This window comes from Vombatus ursinus, unplaced genomic scaffold (genome assembly GCF_900497805.2).
Source record: "Vombatus ursinus unplaced genomic scaffold, bare-nosed wombat genome assembly UNPS02014802.1, whole genome shotgun sequence".
Taxonomy (NCBI): Eukaryota; Metazoa; Chordata; class Mammalia; order Diprotodontia; family Vombatidae; genus Vombatus; species Vombatus ursinus.
The window spans coordinates 25,346,749-25,365,451 of NW_020954580.1; the positions used below are offsets into that span (position 1 = coordinate 25,346,749).

The 18,703-nt window shown below is 38.0% G+C and overlaps 1 protein-coding gene across 2 annotated transcripts; it reads right to left on the reverse strand.

Moving 5' to 3' along the window:
* Nucleotides 1–1,886: 1,886 nt before the first annotated feature.
* BZW1 (basic leucine zipper and W2 domains 1) lies at nt 1,887–18,309 on the reverse strand. Of its 2 annotated transcripts, XM_027873530.1 has the most exons (12): nt 18,202–18,309; nt 16,921–16,994; nt 14,164–14,340; nt 12,617–12,711; nt 11,447–11,512; nt 10,743–10,878; nt 10,418–10,527; nt 10,127–10,297; nt 8,754–8,900; nt 7,928–8,066; nt 4,551–4,673; nt 1,887–3,626 (listed from the first exon to the last, which is right to left on the reverse strand). In XM_027873530.1, the coding sequence occupies exons 2-12, from the start codon at nt 16,982–16,984 to the stop codon at nt 3,595–3,597; spliced, it is 1,260 nt and encodes a 419-aa protein (XP_027729331.1). In that variant the 5' UTR covers nt 16,985–16,994; nt 18,202–18,309; the 3' UTR covers nt 1,887–3,594. The 2 variants fall into 2 exon arrangements, with proteins under 2 accessions (XP_027729331.1, XP_027729332.1); XM_027873531.1 differs by lacking the exons at nt 16,921–16,994; nt 18,202–18,309 and having other exon boundaries at nt 12,706–12,711; nt 14,164–14,241.
* Between the last annotated feature and the right edge of the window lie 394 nt (nt 18,310–18,703).

The window sequence follows — 18,703 nt, forward strand, 5'->3', positions numbered from 1 at the left end:
GATAGTGACACTGTCAGAAAACAAAGTTATGCTAGGTGGTCAAGTCTGATTTTAAGAATAAAGCAAAAAGGACAACGTTTGGGCAAATAGAAAAGTGGCTGTTTACCAGAAACCCTCTCTGTATTGTTTAACCAACAGTACAATACACTTATCAGATTTAAAATCACTTTTAAAACTTGTTCAATAGCTCTTGGCAGCTGTTATTTTATGAAGGAATAAATTTGTGCTCAAAACTTAGTAATCCTAGATTTCCATTAATAAATTTCACAAAACTCAACTGCGCAAAGTATTCACACTAGCTCAATTAACCTAACACACTTAAAATACCAGTTGATAGTAGTACATTAAGTCCACATGGACACAATATACAAGGAAAGATTAACTTGAAATTGTAATGGGTAGACATACAGCTATGAAATATACTCATGTATAGTTCAGAATTGAATTATAATTTTTACAGTGGGCAAAAGAAAAATGGCAAATCACCCATCATATAATTGCTTATACCCAAGCAAACATGCATATCTTATATTCAGATATCCAATTGCCAAATAAATTTAAAATTATTTTATACTAAGATTGCTTTTAAGACAAGATTGCTCAAACTCAAATTTAAGTCCTATCCTCCAAAAGCAACCCACAGCTGTAATCCCATTTTTACATTTATCAATAAGGGATACTCATGAAGGTGAAATTGATAATAGCAATTTGTAGAGAACTAGGGCCAAAAATTATTTGCTTATATCATCATAAAACATTTCTGTTAAAGGTCCATAGACTTTGTCTCATAAAGCTTTGATAACACGAAAGCCAAACTCATGAAAAAACCTTTATAAACCAGAAGAAGCAAAGCACAAGTTACTTCCAGTGAAGACCAACATTCTAAACCGAATTATGAGTAAGGAATCAGTTACTCATACTACTTCACCTGATAAAGAGTGAATGTCTTCCACTCACCCCAACACTTGATTAATCTTTTAAAAAGTCAAAAGGCTCTGTAGCTAATTTGACTTTCAATTTTTAATACACCAGAAGGGGAAAAATTTTGGGAGTTGTATACTCCCAACCAGAAGGGGAAAAATGTTGGGAGTTTAGTACTTAAGAAATCCAGACTCAACTTGAATATTTTAAATGTCTCTCTAGGAGTGGCAGAGCTGACATTTTATCTTTGTATTACCAGCTAGGATACACACTGACATCCAGCAACAACAAAATTTGAATGCTAACATTTATCCATCACTGAAAGCACAGCATTCTTGGCCTTTCCGTTAGGGATCGTTTGAGGGTATGGGGTTGGCACTGGCAGCTGGCTTCTTTGCCATAGCAGGCAAACCCATCTTATATGATTCCTGTTGTTAATTTTCCATACTGCTATATCGTAAAAACCAATTACACTGAATCTTGGCACCAAGCTCTAGTACTAAAGGAGTTAAGCCTAAGCAAGTCTCCATTCAAACTAACATTGTACTACTTTGGGACTGGTCCATATACTAATGAACCCTTATTATGCCACTAGTAGGATAGGACTTATGCAATCAGGAAAAAGACAGCTTGGAAGGCCATTCACACACTCTCTCTCACACACATACACACACCCACCCACCCACCCATACCCCCTTTTAAATGTACACATTATGCAATTAAACACTTTTGACTGTATTGTAGTAACGCTCGACTTCCATTGTAGAGGTACGTTAATCTAGCTTCATCTAGATCAAGAGTTCTCTGGGGGTATGATACCTGTAGTTTGGGACATACTCAGATGAAAGCAGCATTTACATTAGTTATAAACTGGAAAGACATTTTTGATGTGTTATACAATGCCAGTCATTTAGGCATGAATGTTTTTAAAAGTTCCAATTGAACAAAAACGGATCTATTAAACCTAAGTTTAAGGATGGCCTTTATTTTTTAAAAAAGTCTTTAGGACTACAAATTACAAAGGAAGCAGATCACTACAGTAGAAACCTATTAGATACATAATATCTACGTATGAAAACTTAACATACACTCCACTCACAAGACTATCAGTTATAATGCTCTTTCTTATAAGGCTATTATAATTTCAAATTATATTACACACTTCATTTCCTCAAGGTGTACTTTTAATTTTAAATACCAAATTCTTGGTTCTTAATGGCACATGCTAAGATAGGGCATATTTCACTGACGTCCTGGTGACACTGTTTCCAGCTTTGGTGAAGAGTTAAGAACACCTTATTTTAAAACGGTCACTTAAAATATTGTTTCCCTACCACAAAATTTAGTCGCCAAAAATGAGGCAACAATCACCTACTCATCTTTTAATCGCTATGCTAGGTATGTAGACAAATTATCAGCAACTAAAGTGAAAAGGTAAGCCATCAGATAAAAAGATGCGAGAGCTGGAAAGAAAACTTTTTTGGCTTGTGGAAAGAAGAAAATGGCAACTGGGGTGGATATTAGGCAATGCTTACATCATTGCATTTCAATACAACAAACAGGATGACTTTAAGCCAGTGAGACAGATCTGACAGTTATGTTTGGAGTCCCCAAAGGGGCTCTTTGTAATATGTAACACATTGGTCACTTAACATATTAAACAATTTTACTGGGTTTAGGACATCTGTCATTTCCTTACATGCACTCCCTTTAATGATTCCTATTTTATGAACTTAGGGTTCTCTAGAGTGCAAGATACTGTGAATGACAAGACTATTTTAATAATACATCTGTAAGTAGACCTGGAGATGGTGACATAACAGATGCTCACCTACTTTTACTGGCTAAAAACTGAATGAAGATGAGCATGCAAAGGAGAGATCTTAATTTTCTTCTTTCCACCCCCCTGGTCACCTGTGCTGCCTTCACTTTTCTGATTCTTTTGATCCCATTTAATTCCTTTACTTACAAGTGACAAACCAGGGAGCAAGGGTAATAGAAATTTTGGCTGTAGGCTACTTGCAAACCTTTTGCTTAAATTTTTAATAATGCCAAAAAATAAAATAAGTGTTAACAGAAGTACTCTTTAGTAATATCAACAAAAGAGTAAGCCAATTACTTTAGAATCAATGTTCAGAAATTGACCCATGAGGTCTTATATAGGAGATTATCTGATGAATGGGGCTCTGAACACCATTTAATGCTGCCTTTTCATTTCATACCAAATTATCACACAAGTCATTTGCCTTTTGACTTTGGATACTTGTACAGTTTAATTTGCAAACAGAATTTCCATAACAAATTGTTTTTAACCAAATCATGTCTTGTAAACTGTTTATAGAAAACCCAGGGATAAAATGAACTGTTCATTATGGAAGGCCTTAAATTACATTATTACAGTAGAAAATACAGGAGGTAGAAGATAACTGAAAAGACTAATGCAACATTAGATTCAAATCTATAGCTCCTGTAGCTACTTAAAACATGGTTTTAAAAACTAAACCCAACATTTTTCAGTAACCATAGAAAACAGTTAAAATAAATTTGCCATGAAAGCCCTTATATCATGCTTGATACAGGGAGGTAGGAAGATGTAAGAACCAGAAGGACACATGAGACACGACATTTTATCTACAACTCCTGTTTGCTTTACTAAGCTTGTAGTTTCACAAATCAGTCGCCTTCTTCCGCTTCAGACTCAGATTCTGGAAGAAGGGGGAAAAAAAAAGGGAAGGTTCAAAACAAAGAGTCAGACATCCACAAATCTCAGAAAACAAAAAAACTTTCCCCTAAAACCCAAGACTTTCACTAACTGCAATCTAATTCCCACGTCTGTATCAACAAATGCAACAATTCTGTGCAATGAAGCAAGACCTGCTGCTGCTTCCCAGCGGCAAAGTATGGGCCGTCTTATTTTAAGTCGAGGCACAGAAAATTAGGGTCTGATATCAGCATACTGTTTTCAGAGAGCATGCCAATGTAACAAAAAAAAAACCTCATTTCTAGTGTGCTTCAAGGTTTACCAAGCACCTTACCTATAACCCTGTTAAGTATAAACACTAATAAGCTGAAAAAAACAAAAAACCAAAAAACAAAAAAAACAAACCAGGGTCAGAAAAGCTAAGTGCTGACTCCAACCAGTGTTTTTTCTACTGTATCTCTCCTAAATATGTATTACTAGAAAGGAGCCAATGTCAATTTTCAAACCAAAATGACCACCAATTATCTGGAAAGCACCATTTTAAGACAAAACGAAGTTATAATTTTGTCTATTCTCTGCCATGTTTCTCCATTCTGTAAATTCTGAGTTAATCTCACAAGCCTAACTTATCTTTTAAAAGTGACATGTAGAAAAATTATAGTATAAAGAACTCTTAAAGAGTTGAAAAGGTTCATAATTTCCCATTTTACTGCCTCATACTAAAAAGGATTTCCTGTTAATAAAATTTGATTTTAAAAGCCTATTTGTTGGAAGCAAATGGCTATTTTTACAGATGTCAGTCAGTTCTTTTCACAAGTTTTGAAAACAGCAAAAATTCTGTATCCTATAGAAAACAACACATTACTATGAAGGTAATAGGAATTTACTGACAATTTTAAACAAAGTGCCTTAAAGATGATTAACTTACCTTCTTCTGCATTCTTGAGCCACTCTACAAATTTTTTCATTTGCTCAAGAAAGACACTTTTCCCTTTTGCAACATGTGCATCTTTATACCACTTCAAAATGGGCTCCTCACTCAGGACTTCAGCTATAAAAGAGACCAAATTAATTATCATCAGTTGACTATGAACACATCCTATTTCTTGTGTGGATTTTCAGCTTTAGTGTGCTGACAATTTTCACTGTTTTGTTAGCTATTAGATAGTGGGGTAAGTAATTCTAAGAAGTTCATTGTACTTCAGGGTTCAAATTGCATGGTAAGACCTTTGAAGAATAAAAACTGGGAAAAAAAAAAGAGATCCTGGCTACTTCTAAGCACCAACAATTATAAAAACTAAATATCTCTACTGCATAAAATTCTATACACAATTAGAACAGGCAGAATATGTGGGAGAGTCAGGAAGCCTCACCTTTTTAGTTCCAAAACTGGCCTCAGACACTTACTAGCTATGTGACCCTGAGCAAGTCACTTAATCCTGTTTATCTCAGTTCCTTGTCTGTAAAATGAGCTGGAGAAGGAAATGACAAGCCAGTCCAGTATCTTTGATAAGAACATCCCAGATGAGGTCACAAAGAGTTGGATATAACTGAAACAACTCAATAAGAGAAAGTGTGACAATTCCCTGAAGTGGTCAAGTTATTTGAATTCACACAGCATATTTCCATTGGAGTAGAACCAGTCACAACATTTAATGTAATTTTAATTTTGGATAGTGAAAATTCAAATAGATGTGACCACTTCAAGGGATTGATTATTTGCACTATCTGGACCTGGCTAAGCAAACCAAAATAAGGTACATAAAATCAGGCTGAATTGCATATTGTTTTTTTCAGTTTTGTTTTTTTTTTTTCCTTTTCAGGCAACTGGGGTTAAGTGACTTGCCCAGGGTCACACAGCTAGTAAGTGTCAAGTGTTTGGTCTGAGGCCACATTTGAACTCAGGTCCTCCTGACTTCAGAGCCGGTGCTCTACCACTGCGCCACCTAGCTGCCCCAGAATTTGCACACTTTCAAAAAGATACTATAGATTGGCTTTATCAGGGAAGGAATCTAGTAACGTCAGTCTATAGTACTCGATCTCTGAAAGGATTTGCTATTCATTACAAGGTTTGGTAAAAGGGAAACCCAATCCTTTGAAGTACAGGGATATTTAAACAAATTTCTGTGCTGAAAACACTGGGCTGTTGATCCTGTGATCACAAGTCTGAGCAGACTCAAATTCTGCCTCTGAAACTCCAGTTTCTGTTGATGATTATTCTTATAGAATGTAATAGTTATATATACTAGTAACTTGGTTTTAAGGACTCACAAATTTGTTATACTGTTCCTGGGTTCCAGAATTATATAGACCCTAAATATTTCCCTTGCTGTAATTTCCTGAACTTTTTTTATTTTTGGCTATTTATCCTCCTGTAAAATAACTGCTTCTCAACAAACTGGTTATATTTTCCATGAATACTTCTAAATCAAGTTTCATTATACTTCTTTCCTGATATTTACTAATCATACTCAGTTCTTTATTTTACCTTCTGTTTCTGCTAATTTCTTTTTCTCCTTTAGTGTATGTACAATTAATTTCTGCCGTGTCTTGGAAATACTGTAGCTTTAATTCATGTGGCTTTTTGTTTCTTTTAATCTATAGCTTTTTCACTGTAGATAAGACATTTCCCCCCTAAAATACCTTCCAGCTTTCCTGTAACCTTTCAAACTGTTTTGAGGAACTTAAGTCTTTCAAATATTAAGTAAATTCTAGCCATATCTCTGAAGGAAGACATTAAAGACTTAAGGAAATCTATGACTTTGTTTTATGTTTAGAGCAAATTAGAACAAAGAACCAAAATAAACCCATTCATCCAAGGAACTACCATATAGTAGTTTTTTAAATAATGGAAACAAAATCCTTTAGAAACATGAAAACTTTAGTTTACGCCATAGGAGATACAAGTCAACAATTCTCCCTTCCCCCAAACTTAGGACTGTCTTTTGCCTCCTTTTGTATTCTTAGCACTTAGCAGGGCCTGGCACATTGTAGGTGCTTCATAAATGTTTAATGACTGAATGAGCACGTTGGATTTGATAATCTCCAATGGTCCCCCTCTTTTGCAGCTCTAGATCTGTGTTCCTGAGAAATCATAGGGAAGTCTTTGTTCTAAAGGAAACAGCATTAATGCACATAGTATACAGCTATCTTCTGGGAAGTCAAATTCTAGCTTTTATCCCTGTTGACTACTGGATTTTCATCTTGGGCTACTATGTGAACAGTAAGGTTTCAATGTGGAAGTTCACTTAAAAAGAATTTTTTTAAAAAAAATTTCAAAAGCTCATCCAAATTGGCTAAAATATTAACACCTAGGTCTAGTAGCAAGTCTTCCGATAATAGGTGCTGATCAAAAACATCTTACGTTAAACATCACAATCACTTGTTAAAGATTCTTGTTTATGTAAGAGCAGAACAAACCATTGAGGTATCCTTCTTGTATTAAGATTCTATGATTCTGCTATAGTCAACTGCTAACACTCAATAAAGCAACTGGAATGGGTACTTAGGTGTTTGACTCAAAATGAAAATTCTGAAGAGTTTCTTATCAAATTAGGTTCCTTAAGTTAAGGCTGTGGCATTGTTGCCTAACATTCTTTTAAACTAAATTTTTAACATTCTCATTTATAAACTTTTAAACATCACATCACAGGACGAAGAAACAGCAAGGCCTGGGGCAGGGTACCTCCTGGCCGATGCCTGCTATGTAACCCTAGGCACGTAAGTTGCAGAGAAGCTGCCAACCTGAACGGACAGAGGAAAGTTTGTGCACGAGGGAGTTGCCTATAAGCGGTGATATCATGGGTAAAACCCCTGCTCACAGGATCCTAGATTTAAAGGTCACCTAGCCCAATTCCCTCATTTGATACGGGAAGAAACAGATCCAGACAGGGGAAGTCACTTGCCTACGGTCATGGGAGATTAGAAGCCAAGTCCTGACTCAAATCCAGGGCTCTTTCCTCTACACTCATCTCTCATTTCTTTTTTTTTTTTGCTGAGGCAATCAGGATTAGGTGACTTGGCCAGGGTCACATAGCTAGTAAATGTCAAGTGTCTGAGGCCGGATTTGAACTCAGGTCCTCCTGACTCCAAAACCAGAGCTTTTATCCACTGTGCCAACTAGCTGCCCTTCAACTCTCATTTCAATGAAATTTTTTTCAAGTGCATACAAATGTTACTAAAGTCCTCAGATGATGAGCAAATACTAAAAATGGGGTTCAATGGGTTTTTTGGGAAAAAAATATATATGTATATGTATATATATGTATGTATATAGATATATATGCTCAGAAGACCTTAAATTACCTTTATAAAAAAGCACCACAATTTTCTGGAAGGCTTTCATGAAGTGAATGTTGTCATAACAGTACTCCTGAATCTTCAGTAACAGAGTCAGCTCAGACTGACCTTGAGTAGTAAAGGCAGCAAGTAGAGGGCTATATTGCTTTAAAAGAGAGAAAAAAGTTTAAAGATTCTATAATAAAAGTTTCTAGTTGAATAACATTAAGTTGTAATTCAGTGACTATGTGACTTTTTAAAACAGCCAAGAGAAATTAGTTTGCCAAACCGCAACACCAGAATCCAAACAACCAGGGAGGGGGAAGCTTAAAAAAATTCAATTTTGAACATTAAAAATTGCTGGACACACCATTAATACTTTACAATAAATGTGTGTATTTTGAAGATTATTCCCTAAAGCAAGGATGTCAACAAAACTGGATTTAGTAATAACAATCTTTTTTTTTTAATAGGTCACAGGACCAGAGTTTTTGTAAAATTGTCTCTGAAGTCTCTCCTGCTCTAAATCTATGCACATACTAAGAGACAGGCTATAACAGCTGTCTCCTCCATTGCCACAGGAAGAAGTCACAATTAACTTTGAAAGAACATCAGCTGCTTTCGCTCACTTTTGCTTACTTAAAAGCGGCAAATCTTTTCCAAGTCAAACAAAGTCCCGAAGTCAGTATTTATAATGAATTTCTCCTTGTAAATCTCCCTTTGGTAATCTTTTCCATAGTGGTCCACACTGTATATTTCATTTGGTGCAACAAAATCTAACTCAGAGTTGGAAGGGATGAAGTCACCTATGCCAATGAGAGAACCTTGTAAACTGTGGCTTTTAAGTCAATACCTTCAAATGCTTGATGGCTTGCTCTGCTACCAGCTCCTCCTTTTTGTTCCATTCCACAGTGCTCATTACACTTGACCAGACTATGCCTATAACGATCTGTTCTGGGATGTTGTTTTTCTTCATCTCCTCCTTGACATACAAAATTATCTGCAAAAGTATCCCAAGTTCAGTACGAGAAATTAATTCTGGCTTTTAAATATCTTTAAGCTTTAAACTGCCTACTTAAATCTGTGAAGATTTCCTGTGTCTGTTCTCCAGGCAGGTACAATCACACACATCACATTTCATACAATTTTGAAGTTGGAACCTTAGTTCACTTAGTCTGACACACCTCTCAATAACCAAGAAGAAACTGAGCCTTAAAAAGTCAAGTGATGGGACAGCTAGATGGGTGCAGTGGATAGAGCACTGGCCCTGAAATCAGGAGGACCTAAGTTCAAATCCAATCTCAGACACTTAACACTCATTAGCTGTGTGACCTTGGGCAAGTCACTTAACCCCATTGCCTAATCCCACCCCCCAAGTCAAGGGTTTTGAAGACAGTTACAGTAAGTAGTAAAGCCATGACAAAATCTGAATCTCCTGATCATATAATCCATTTTCTATTATAATGTCTCTATTAACAACAATATTGTAGGATGATCAACTGTGAATGAAAGGCAATTTCAAAGGACTGATGATGAAAAATGCCATCTGCCTTCAGAGAAAGAACTGATGGAGTGTCTGAATGATGACAGAAACATACTGTTTTCCACATGTGTATGTTTCACCCACTTTGGGTCTGTTTTCTCTCACAACACGGACTAATATGAAAATGTTTTGCATGACTGCATATGTATAACCTATATAAAAATGCTTGCCTTCTCAATGGGGTGGAGGGGAAAGAGGAGAGAGGAAAAGAATTTGGTATTCAAAATTTTAAAAAATGAATGAACAAAAATAAAATGTAAAAATGTTGTCTGTTAGAATTTTAAAGTTTACAATGGCCCTCAGAAAGACACTGACTGAAAAAAGCAGAGGATATGAGTTAATTAGGAGAAAACCCTCAGTCAATTCTTAATTACTTATGCTAAAAGGAGTGAGGAAGAACATAAGAGTAGCGGTTGACTATTGAAGTGATAGATACAATCATGGAACAGTCATAGAATTCCTTAATGTTGTTAAGGAATTCTTACCTCCAGAGAAAACAGAACTCTTAGCAGAGAGAGAAATGAAATTATAAGAGAACTTGTACAACATTTCTTAAAAAGTGGAAAAATAATCACTGTAATAGAGGAAATAAAAAAATAATATGGATCAAAAGAAACAGAAAAAAAGGTCAGAATTAAAGCTACAACCTCCTCAAAGACAAAGTAAAATGGATGACAACTTACATCCTTAAATGGATCACCACGTGACATTTGTTCTTGAAGTTCTTTCTGTAGCTCTTTACGAGCTCCTATGGTTTGCTGGTTCCGAACATACTCAGAAAGTTCTTTTAGACCTGCTTCGGTAAAATATTTTGTGAAGTGTTCAACACTTTGTTTGTTAGCAGGAAAAAGTTCCTGAAATAAAATGTTAAAGCAGCTATTAGTTTCCTGAGTTTGCATCCTAAGATTAATAAGAGAAAAAAAAAATCTTTACACTGATTTATATTCATTTGAAAATAGAGACAGTCCACATACCATCAGTCTGTTGTCCATGCTGACTTTTCGAAGACTAGCAGCTACTGCATTGATATCTTTTTCATTTATCCACGATTTAAACAGCTTTACAGCAAAGGCCGCTGAAACGCCTAAAGAATTAGAGAACTTTTTATTTAAAAAAAAAAAAATCCTTAAACTAAGGGTTAAAGAATAAAAGATTACATACAGAAACAACCAAAGCATGAAAACTATTAAATAATCCACACTTATCTAAAACCAGCTGCTACCTATTTCTTGCTCTCCCATAAACCTCCAAACCTTGAGTCAAACAAAAAGACAATCTCAACAAAGTAAAATAAATTACCTTCTTTAACCAAATTCTCATTATAAAGGCTGTTAAGAATGGATGCATTAAGTGTCCCATTGGCCAGAAGAACCCCAGTCAACATGGCCAGTTTGTTCCTCTCAGACTCTGAAAAACCCTTTAAGAATAGCAGCAGCTGTAGGAATAAATGATAAGTAATCAGTACAATCACATTATTTGAAATGTGGGTAGGGTTATTTGTTAAATGCACAACAGTAAGATTTGTGAATAAGTCTGCAAAACTTACAGTTCTATTAAGGGTTAAGTTTGAGTCTCCCAGGTTCTGCTGGTTCCCCATTTAAATTCTTACCAAAGCTTACCCAGATTTCTATCCCTTCCCTTAATTCTGCGACACATTCACGGTAAGTAGCAGCAAAATTATATTTAAAACAGATACAACAAATGAATTTGATGCTAAAGTAGCATGGATCTAGATAACAACAAATTTAATTTTTCCGGCTGTTTTTCCTTGTCTTCCTTCACTAATAAACTTTTTACTTAAGTAAATTCAGTTGTAAATTCTGACACAATTCAACCAAGAAGTGCTATATAAACTCCCTACAACGAAAATTTCAGCACTGAAGAGATAACTGAAATGTAAAGAGCAAAATTACATTATTTGAATGAAAAGCATTAAGTTAAACTCTTAAGAACTTGCTGAAAGAGTCACAAAAAATTTTTCACATCAAAACTGTTCCTTGTACCTTTTTAACTTCATCCTCAAATCCCTTTTCAAGGTATTTGTATCGCCTGATTAACTTGTTGAATACCTAGGAACAAAATTAGTTGTTTATCATTATTAGTATAAGTTCACAAATATCAATGTGAACAGGACTAATACTACCTTTTGTCCCCCACTTTTGCTTTTTATAGAACCACAAAATTGAAAGGGACCTCACAGACTATTTAATCCAGTTCTTTACCTGTAGGGTCAGTGAACTTGGGTTTTCTTTTAAAAATCAAAAAATATATATCTTTATAACAGAATCAATCCTCTAAGCCAAGCTTCATTTCCTTAAGAGGGAAACTTCTTATTGGTTACCGATTTATCTTTAAAAATATCTACATGAATCCAAAGTGTAACTGACTCTCTCCACTGCAGAAATGAGGAGATTATAAGTAGGGAATACTGCATTTAGAACTGTTAGAACCAGCCAATGTGCAGATTGGTTTTAGGGAACTTTCTTTTTAAAACCAAGAGAAGGCTCATTAGGAGGGAGGCTAAGGAGAAAGGGATCTGTATTCAGAAATAAATGATATAAAAATAAAAGGCACCAATAAAAAACAATTATTGGGTCTGCACCTAGGGTTTTACTGGTTTAAAAACTCTTGTGAGGAAATTCCTTCTACTACAAAGTGGTTCAGCAGCTGCTCTACTTGTCTGTGGTACTGATAGCTAATTTCCTGACTTGTCTAGGGCTACAGTCAGTATTTGAACCCAGGTCCTCTTCTTCCTGAGTGTGCCCAGGTTCAGCTTTCTATCCATTACACCGAGGTGCTTCCAAAAATAAATGTAAAATATAGTTACATGCAGAATAAATCCCACCCTGAAAAATAACACTTAGAAGGAAACTGGAGCTGAGGGACCACACCAGAGTGAAAGAGAAACAGAATAGTTTCCCACTATTTTAACCAATGTATTTTTTAAGATATTCCTATCTTTAAAATTTTTTACCTCTTCATGAATTCTCAAAAAAATAAAAAAAAATATTGATAAGATACTAATCTAGCATTGAAAAATTATTTCCAAACATCTATGTTCTATTGATAACTCCTCAAAAATAGGAAATCCCTTAAGTGTAAACCAGACTCAGCATGATTGTTAAAACAACATAATTTAACTTGTGGATTTAACCTGTGGATCAAGTTTTTACCTGAGCAAAGGCTTGCATGGTTTCTAGGTCTTCTTGTGCTGCAAATACACAGACGTCTGTACGCATCATGTCATCTGCCAGTGTACCACCTGGGGCTAAGATATATTTAACATACATAATATAATTTTGGCAACCCAAATAAAGGTTAAAGTAACTTTATACAAAATCATCTAATCTCTTTTAAAGAGCAGTAACAAAATGAAAAATGTAAAGGGAAAAGAAAAGTTGCAAAACTATATGGTAATAGTATGGTTAACAAGAGCTACAGTGAGACCTAGCTTTGGCAAAGTAAATGCCAGCATGTAAATGGAGTAGTATGACAAAGATCAGTGGAGTCTACCCTATTCTAGTTTTGACACAGCCAGATTTGGATGAAAAAGCATTAATAAAAGTGACACATTTGTTAAAGTAGTAAAACTTTTGTAAACTACAAAATGTTGTAATTTTAAAACTTTTTAGGAGAATTCAAACCTCAATTACCCTGGAACCTTTAAAATTTGACTAAGCATGAAACCTGAATGCTAGAAGATGCAATGGCTTAACTAGAAATAATTCTACATTAAAAGGTATGATTAAACTACTGTAGTCTTAATGAATGAAAGATTTTTTTAATCATAGAAAATTTCATAAAGCTGACTAAAGTGCCCCGAAAAGTTCACATATTTAACTTAATTAACCATTAAAATCTCCTGTATGCTTTCAGAGTAGATTTTAAAAATGAAAATTTAAATAAAAAAATTATTAACCCAAAAACCACACCCACTGGCATTTTACACCAAAAACTGACCCCACCAGTTTACACTTATTTCACAATCCTTTCTATAGATTGTATTGTCTATCAATACTAGGCAACTATGTACAGAAGCAGTATGGATAGAATACAAGGCTCTCTGAACAACAAGTAACTGATTTCAGTAAAAGATGAGAATTGAAAAGGAAACTACAGAAGAAAGAATCAGCTACTTTTCCAGATGAAGGGTGAAAAACCAATTTTAGATATCTGGTAAATAATATTAAGTATCAAGTACCTGAAGTAAAAACCAAATAGACTAATTCTCATAATTAAGGAGGAAAAAACCAGGTAGACACCATGCCTAAATGTGGGGTACAATTAACAGACTCAGTTACTAAGAGTCAATTCTGTTTAGTGAATGAAAGGCATGACTACCTACAATTTTAAAATGATTCCAATTCCCAATGGTTCAATGAAACAGAGTTTGGAGTCAGGAAAACCAGGGTTTGAATCCTACGTAAACTCCATGCACCTCAGTTTTCTTATCTATAAAACAGGGATCAATATACCTGTAGTACCCACCTCATAAGGGTTCTGAGACTTAAAATGAAACTGTACGTAAAGTACTTCATAAAGTTCAGCTGTGATTGTTAAAGGACTAATAAGTAAGCATATAGTGAAAAAATACAAATATGAAAAGAACAGGGCTAAGCTGTGATGGGTTATCAAAGGCACTAAACAGAGTTGTAATAATTAAAGTTCATATCCCGGCATTCAAGTCCACATATTGACGTTGTCCAAGAGAACCACTTACCCAGCATGCCACCAGCCACCAGAATGTCAAAGAGTGTTTCTGCATATCGGCGATAATCAAGTTTTGCCCCAGAAGCATCAAGAAATTTTGCTACTGCTTCCAAATCAGTGCCAGTTTCAGTTAAACCTTGAATAATACAGTCCTGAAACTGAGTAGGGTCAAACCTCTCTTTTTCATCTGAAATAAAAAACACCCAGTTTAGACAAATCCTCAGAATTACAACGAAAGCAGCAAATCCCTCCTCCAAAATAAATTAACAAGGGAGTCCTCTTTCTAATATTCACAACACGGTTCCAATCTATTCTCACTACTCCTCCATGGAACCCAACAAGACTAAGTACGCTGTTCCTAGAATGCCCATTTGTCTTTGCTACTAATAGTTCTCACGTAGCAGGACCTCCCCTGACCTTATCCTATTGGTCAAATCCTAGCTATCCCTTGGTGGAGTGAATAGAACCCTTAACTTGGTGCTGACCAAGCCAGTTCTTAAGAGTTCCACCAAACCCCTCCAACTTCTAAAGCACTCACTGCCAGTGCTATTCATTCAGTACTTACACCCCTCTCCTCCCAAGGCAGAGAATGTAATTTTTCAGCTACCCTCTCTTATAATCTTGACTTTTTAAAAGCTCTGGCATTACTTTAAGGCTAAGTCTGTTCAAGGTAAAATCTGAAGATATAGTACTTGGGGGGAAAAAAAAAACACCACAAACTAAAAAACTCAATCCCTTTTTTTTGAATAACTAACTTATGATAAGGATATATAATACACTATACCTTCCCTCAAGTATGAGGGGACCTACCAACTGTGCCAGAATCAAATGACATGCACATCCCTTCTACGAATAATATACATTATTCTTTATATAGAGATGATACTATTCATTTATATAACCAGTTTATTCAATTTGCATGTTCCTTTCCTCATTAGCAGTGATATGCATCAATAAGCCTTAGGTTTAATTCCTCTGAAACGCTTTTATCTGCCTCTCCTCCCCTAAAGTATGAGAAAAGAGACCTTCACTGGGGTCTCTAGTACCACCACAAAAGAACCAGTGATCAAAAGTACTGCAAAGTGGAAAGCACCCTTTCACATAATGTTCAGAACTTGCAATTACTATACATACCCAACAAAAACATGAAAAGCTGACTACAGCCTCTTGACAAAGTTCTAGGTTCACATCCATGCCACTAATTCACTGTGCTGGGCAAGCCACCTACTTGTACTCTTTCTGTGCCTTCATTCTGCATCTCTAAAACGGGGATATCTTGTGCCCTACCTAAATATTTCACAGGATTATCTGGAGGATCAAGAATTATTTTACATAAAAATGCTTCAAAATAATAATAATACCGAACATTTATATAGTGCTTACATGTGCCAGGCACTGGACTAAGCCCTTTACAATTATTAATTTTATTTGAGCCTCACAACAATCTTGGGAGGCAGATGTTATTATTATCCCAATTTTACAGATGAGAAAACCGAGACAGAGGTTAAGTGACTTGCTCAGGGTCACACAGCTGTTAAATGCCTGAGGTCACATTTGAACTCAGGTCTTCTTGACTCCAAGCCACTTGCTCTATTCACTGTGCAACCAAGCTGACATCAAAAAAGTTCAAATCTGAAAATACTGCCAGCAAAGGTCCAAGACAAATACTCTATGCTATTAATTGCAGTAGTTCACATTTATGTTAACTGCTTTAAGCTTTGCAAACAAAGCATTTTACATATTATTTTGCTTGATCTTTACAAATCATTAGGTGGTAAATGTAGTCAAAGAAAATGCTCATTACAATTCACAAAATGAAAATAAATCTGTAGAATTCTCATCATTTTGAAAGACCTCCTTTTGTACAGGTGGTCTCTCAAAAGGTACCCCCTTCCTGACCCCTGTCTATCAGAATCTCTAGTTTCTTTCAAGGCTCAGCTCATGTGCTACTTCTAAGAAAAGTATTTCCCAATTCCCCATGTTACCTAAGAGTAGTAGATACAGCATAGGATCTGAAATCCAGAAGACCTCTCAGATAATCAAGTATGCATATTTAAGCATTTAAATGTTGTGTATTTTTCTATTAGAAATGTAAGCTCCTTGAGGACAGAGAATTTTTTTTAGGGGGGAGGGGGGCATTTGCCTTGCATGTTAGGCACTTAATAAATGTTTGTTGGACTGGACAAAAGCTAAGAAACACAAAAAAGGCATTGAGTTCTACAGAACACCCATTTTTTTAAAGCAGTCTTAACTAACTCTATTTAAAAAAAAAAGAATAATAATGAAAAACAGGAGGAATATTTCTCCAAAGTGTTTTGGGTGATTAAAAAGCACATACTTCCCTGAGAATATGAAATCTCAGAATTTTTATACATCTGAGCATCCCACACAAATATTGTATTAAGTTTGAGCAACATTAATTATCTAAACTGAAATTCCTAGCCAAAAAAAGGTATTTTTCACAAATATTTTAAAATATGCACAAACTAGTAGAAGTCAGATTTAGTTAGACCATGAGAGAAAACTGCTGAACTCCTTAGATGTGTCAATACATAAAAGTCAAGAAGCTATAAGAAAACCAGAATGCAAACTCTTTGGATAAACCTAAAATCTGTTCACTGGTCAACAAGGAACTTCAGATTAAAAGGAAAACCGACAGTACTGGTCAGATTGAGTCAAAAATAACATCTGCATCAAATCTTATAAAAAGTGAGAATGGGAAATGTTAAAAAGAGTACAAAAAGCCCAAAACAGGAACGATACTTACCTCTTTTTCTAGTTTTAAAACGCTGGCCTGATAGCGTTGGCTTTTGCTGCTTTTGATTATTCATAAAAGACACCCTGGGAAAGAGAAACAGGTTCTTCAAAATGACAAACAAGCACTTTCCTTTGAAAAAAAAAGCAGCAGAAATTTCTCAGCTTAACCATTTAAAAGCCGATGGAAATGGACGCCCCTGCAGAGTTTGGGGTTGTGTATGCATATATACCTCAGAGCTCCAAAGAATTAAAGTCCTTTGTGGCAGGATTGTGAAAGTCCTTTTGCAGGTTAGCACGCCAGGGCGTGCAAGCACTAGGCCTCACACATGTGGAGAAGCTCAACTTTCTCTTTAAGACTGCCCACTAACTAGCTGCCTCTGAGAACGGCCAGGCCGTCGCGGACAGCACTCCGACAGTTTCCCTTCCTTGTCCCGCAGCCCAGAGGCGTTCCTCGGACTCTAAGCTCAGGAAGAGGATGGATCTGGGCAAATCTGGCCCCCAGCAGCAGGGCCTGCTTGTTCCTACCATCCCACCCCAGAGCAGCACCCTCCGGGCCGCAGCAGCTGGATGCACGCCCCCCCCCCCAGTGGAGCTCCAGACAGCGACCGAGCCGAGACCCCCACCCCGCCTTCTCCCTTCAGCCGGGATGGCATGCGAAGCCCCCCGCGGCTCCCCGGGCACGGCACGTGCCCATCACCCCCTCTCCCGGGCCGTGACACGGGGCTAGGGCTGCGCTAGGGAACCCGGTCCCCGCCTCGGACGCGACGCCACTCACGCCCCTCATTCCGTTCCTCACTGACCCCGTAGCCGGCGGCGGCCGCCGCAGCGAGCGGATCACAGGCGCCGAAGCGCTCCGCGCCGGGGCCCCCGCCGCCCCGTACATCCGCCTCCCCTCCAACAGTAGCAGCGGCGACGGCGGCGGCGGCGGCTCCGGCTCCTCCGCCCCGCCCGCCGGCCCGGAACCCCCCACGCGTACGACACTCAACAGAGGCCGCGGCGGCTTTGTTACCCAGGCCGGTCCCGGGCGGGGTCACACAGCGCGGGGCCAGGCGATGGCGGCCGGGCCAGGCTCCGGACGCCCGTCCCCTCCCTCCCACCGCCTCACCTTCCCCAGGTGCGGCTCCGAATCCAGCTCCCGGCTCGGACCGGGCCTGGCCTCATCCGGCCGCCGCCACTGCCCTCACCATCGCAGGCCGGGCGCCCGCCGCCTTCCTGCCTAGGCACGGAAGGGCCAGGCGGCTTGCATCCCGCCCGCCCCCTGCCCCGGGGGCCGAGGACGGCCTCGGCTTACCGAATTTAAGGCGGAGAGAAAAGAGCCAGAAATCCCCGAGGTGGCGGTAACTGCGGCGGTGGCTCCTCTGCGACCGGAACTAACGCGAAGAGGCGGGAGGAGGAGGTGCCACCCCCCCCCCCCCCCCCTCCCCTCGCCCCCCTCTCTCTCTCTCTCTCTCTCTCTCTCTCTCTCTCTCTCTCTCCCTCCTCCTCCTCCTTCTCCTCTTCCCCCCTCCCACCCAGCAGTCCTCCAGCCCGGCATTTTTCATTCCCAGTGCAGCGGGGGGTGGGGCGTAGTTAGAAGGATAAACGTTAAAGGAAGGAAGAAGGCCTTTCTTGTTTTTTCTCTTTCCCTCAACCGAATGAAGTTCCATCAACATCTCTTCTTCGAATGATCCCTCTTGGCGCTACTGTCTCCCACGCTTTTACTACAAGCCCTGGGGATTCTGTACTCGCCCCCACCCCTCCCGGCTTGAGTTCGTTGGACGAGTCCACTTTGGAGCGTCTTGACTGCACTCTCC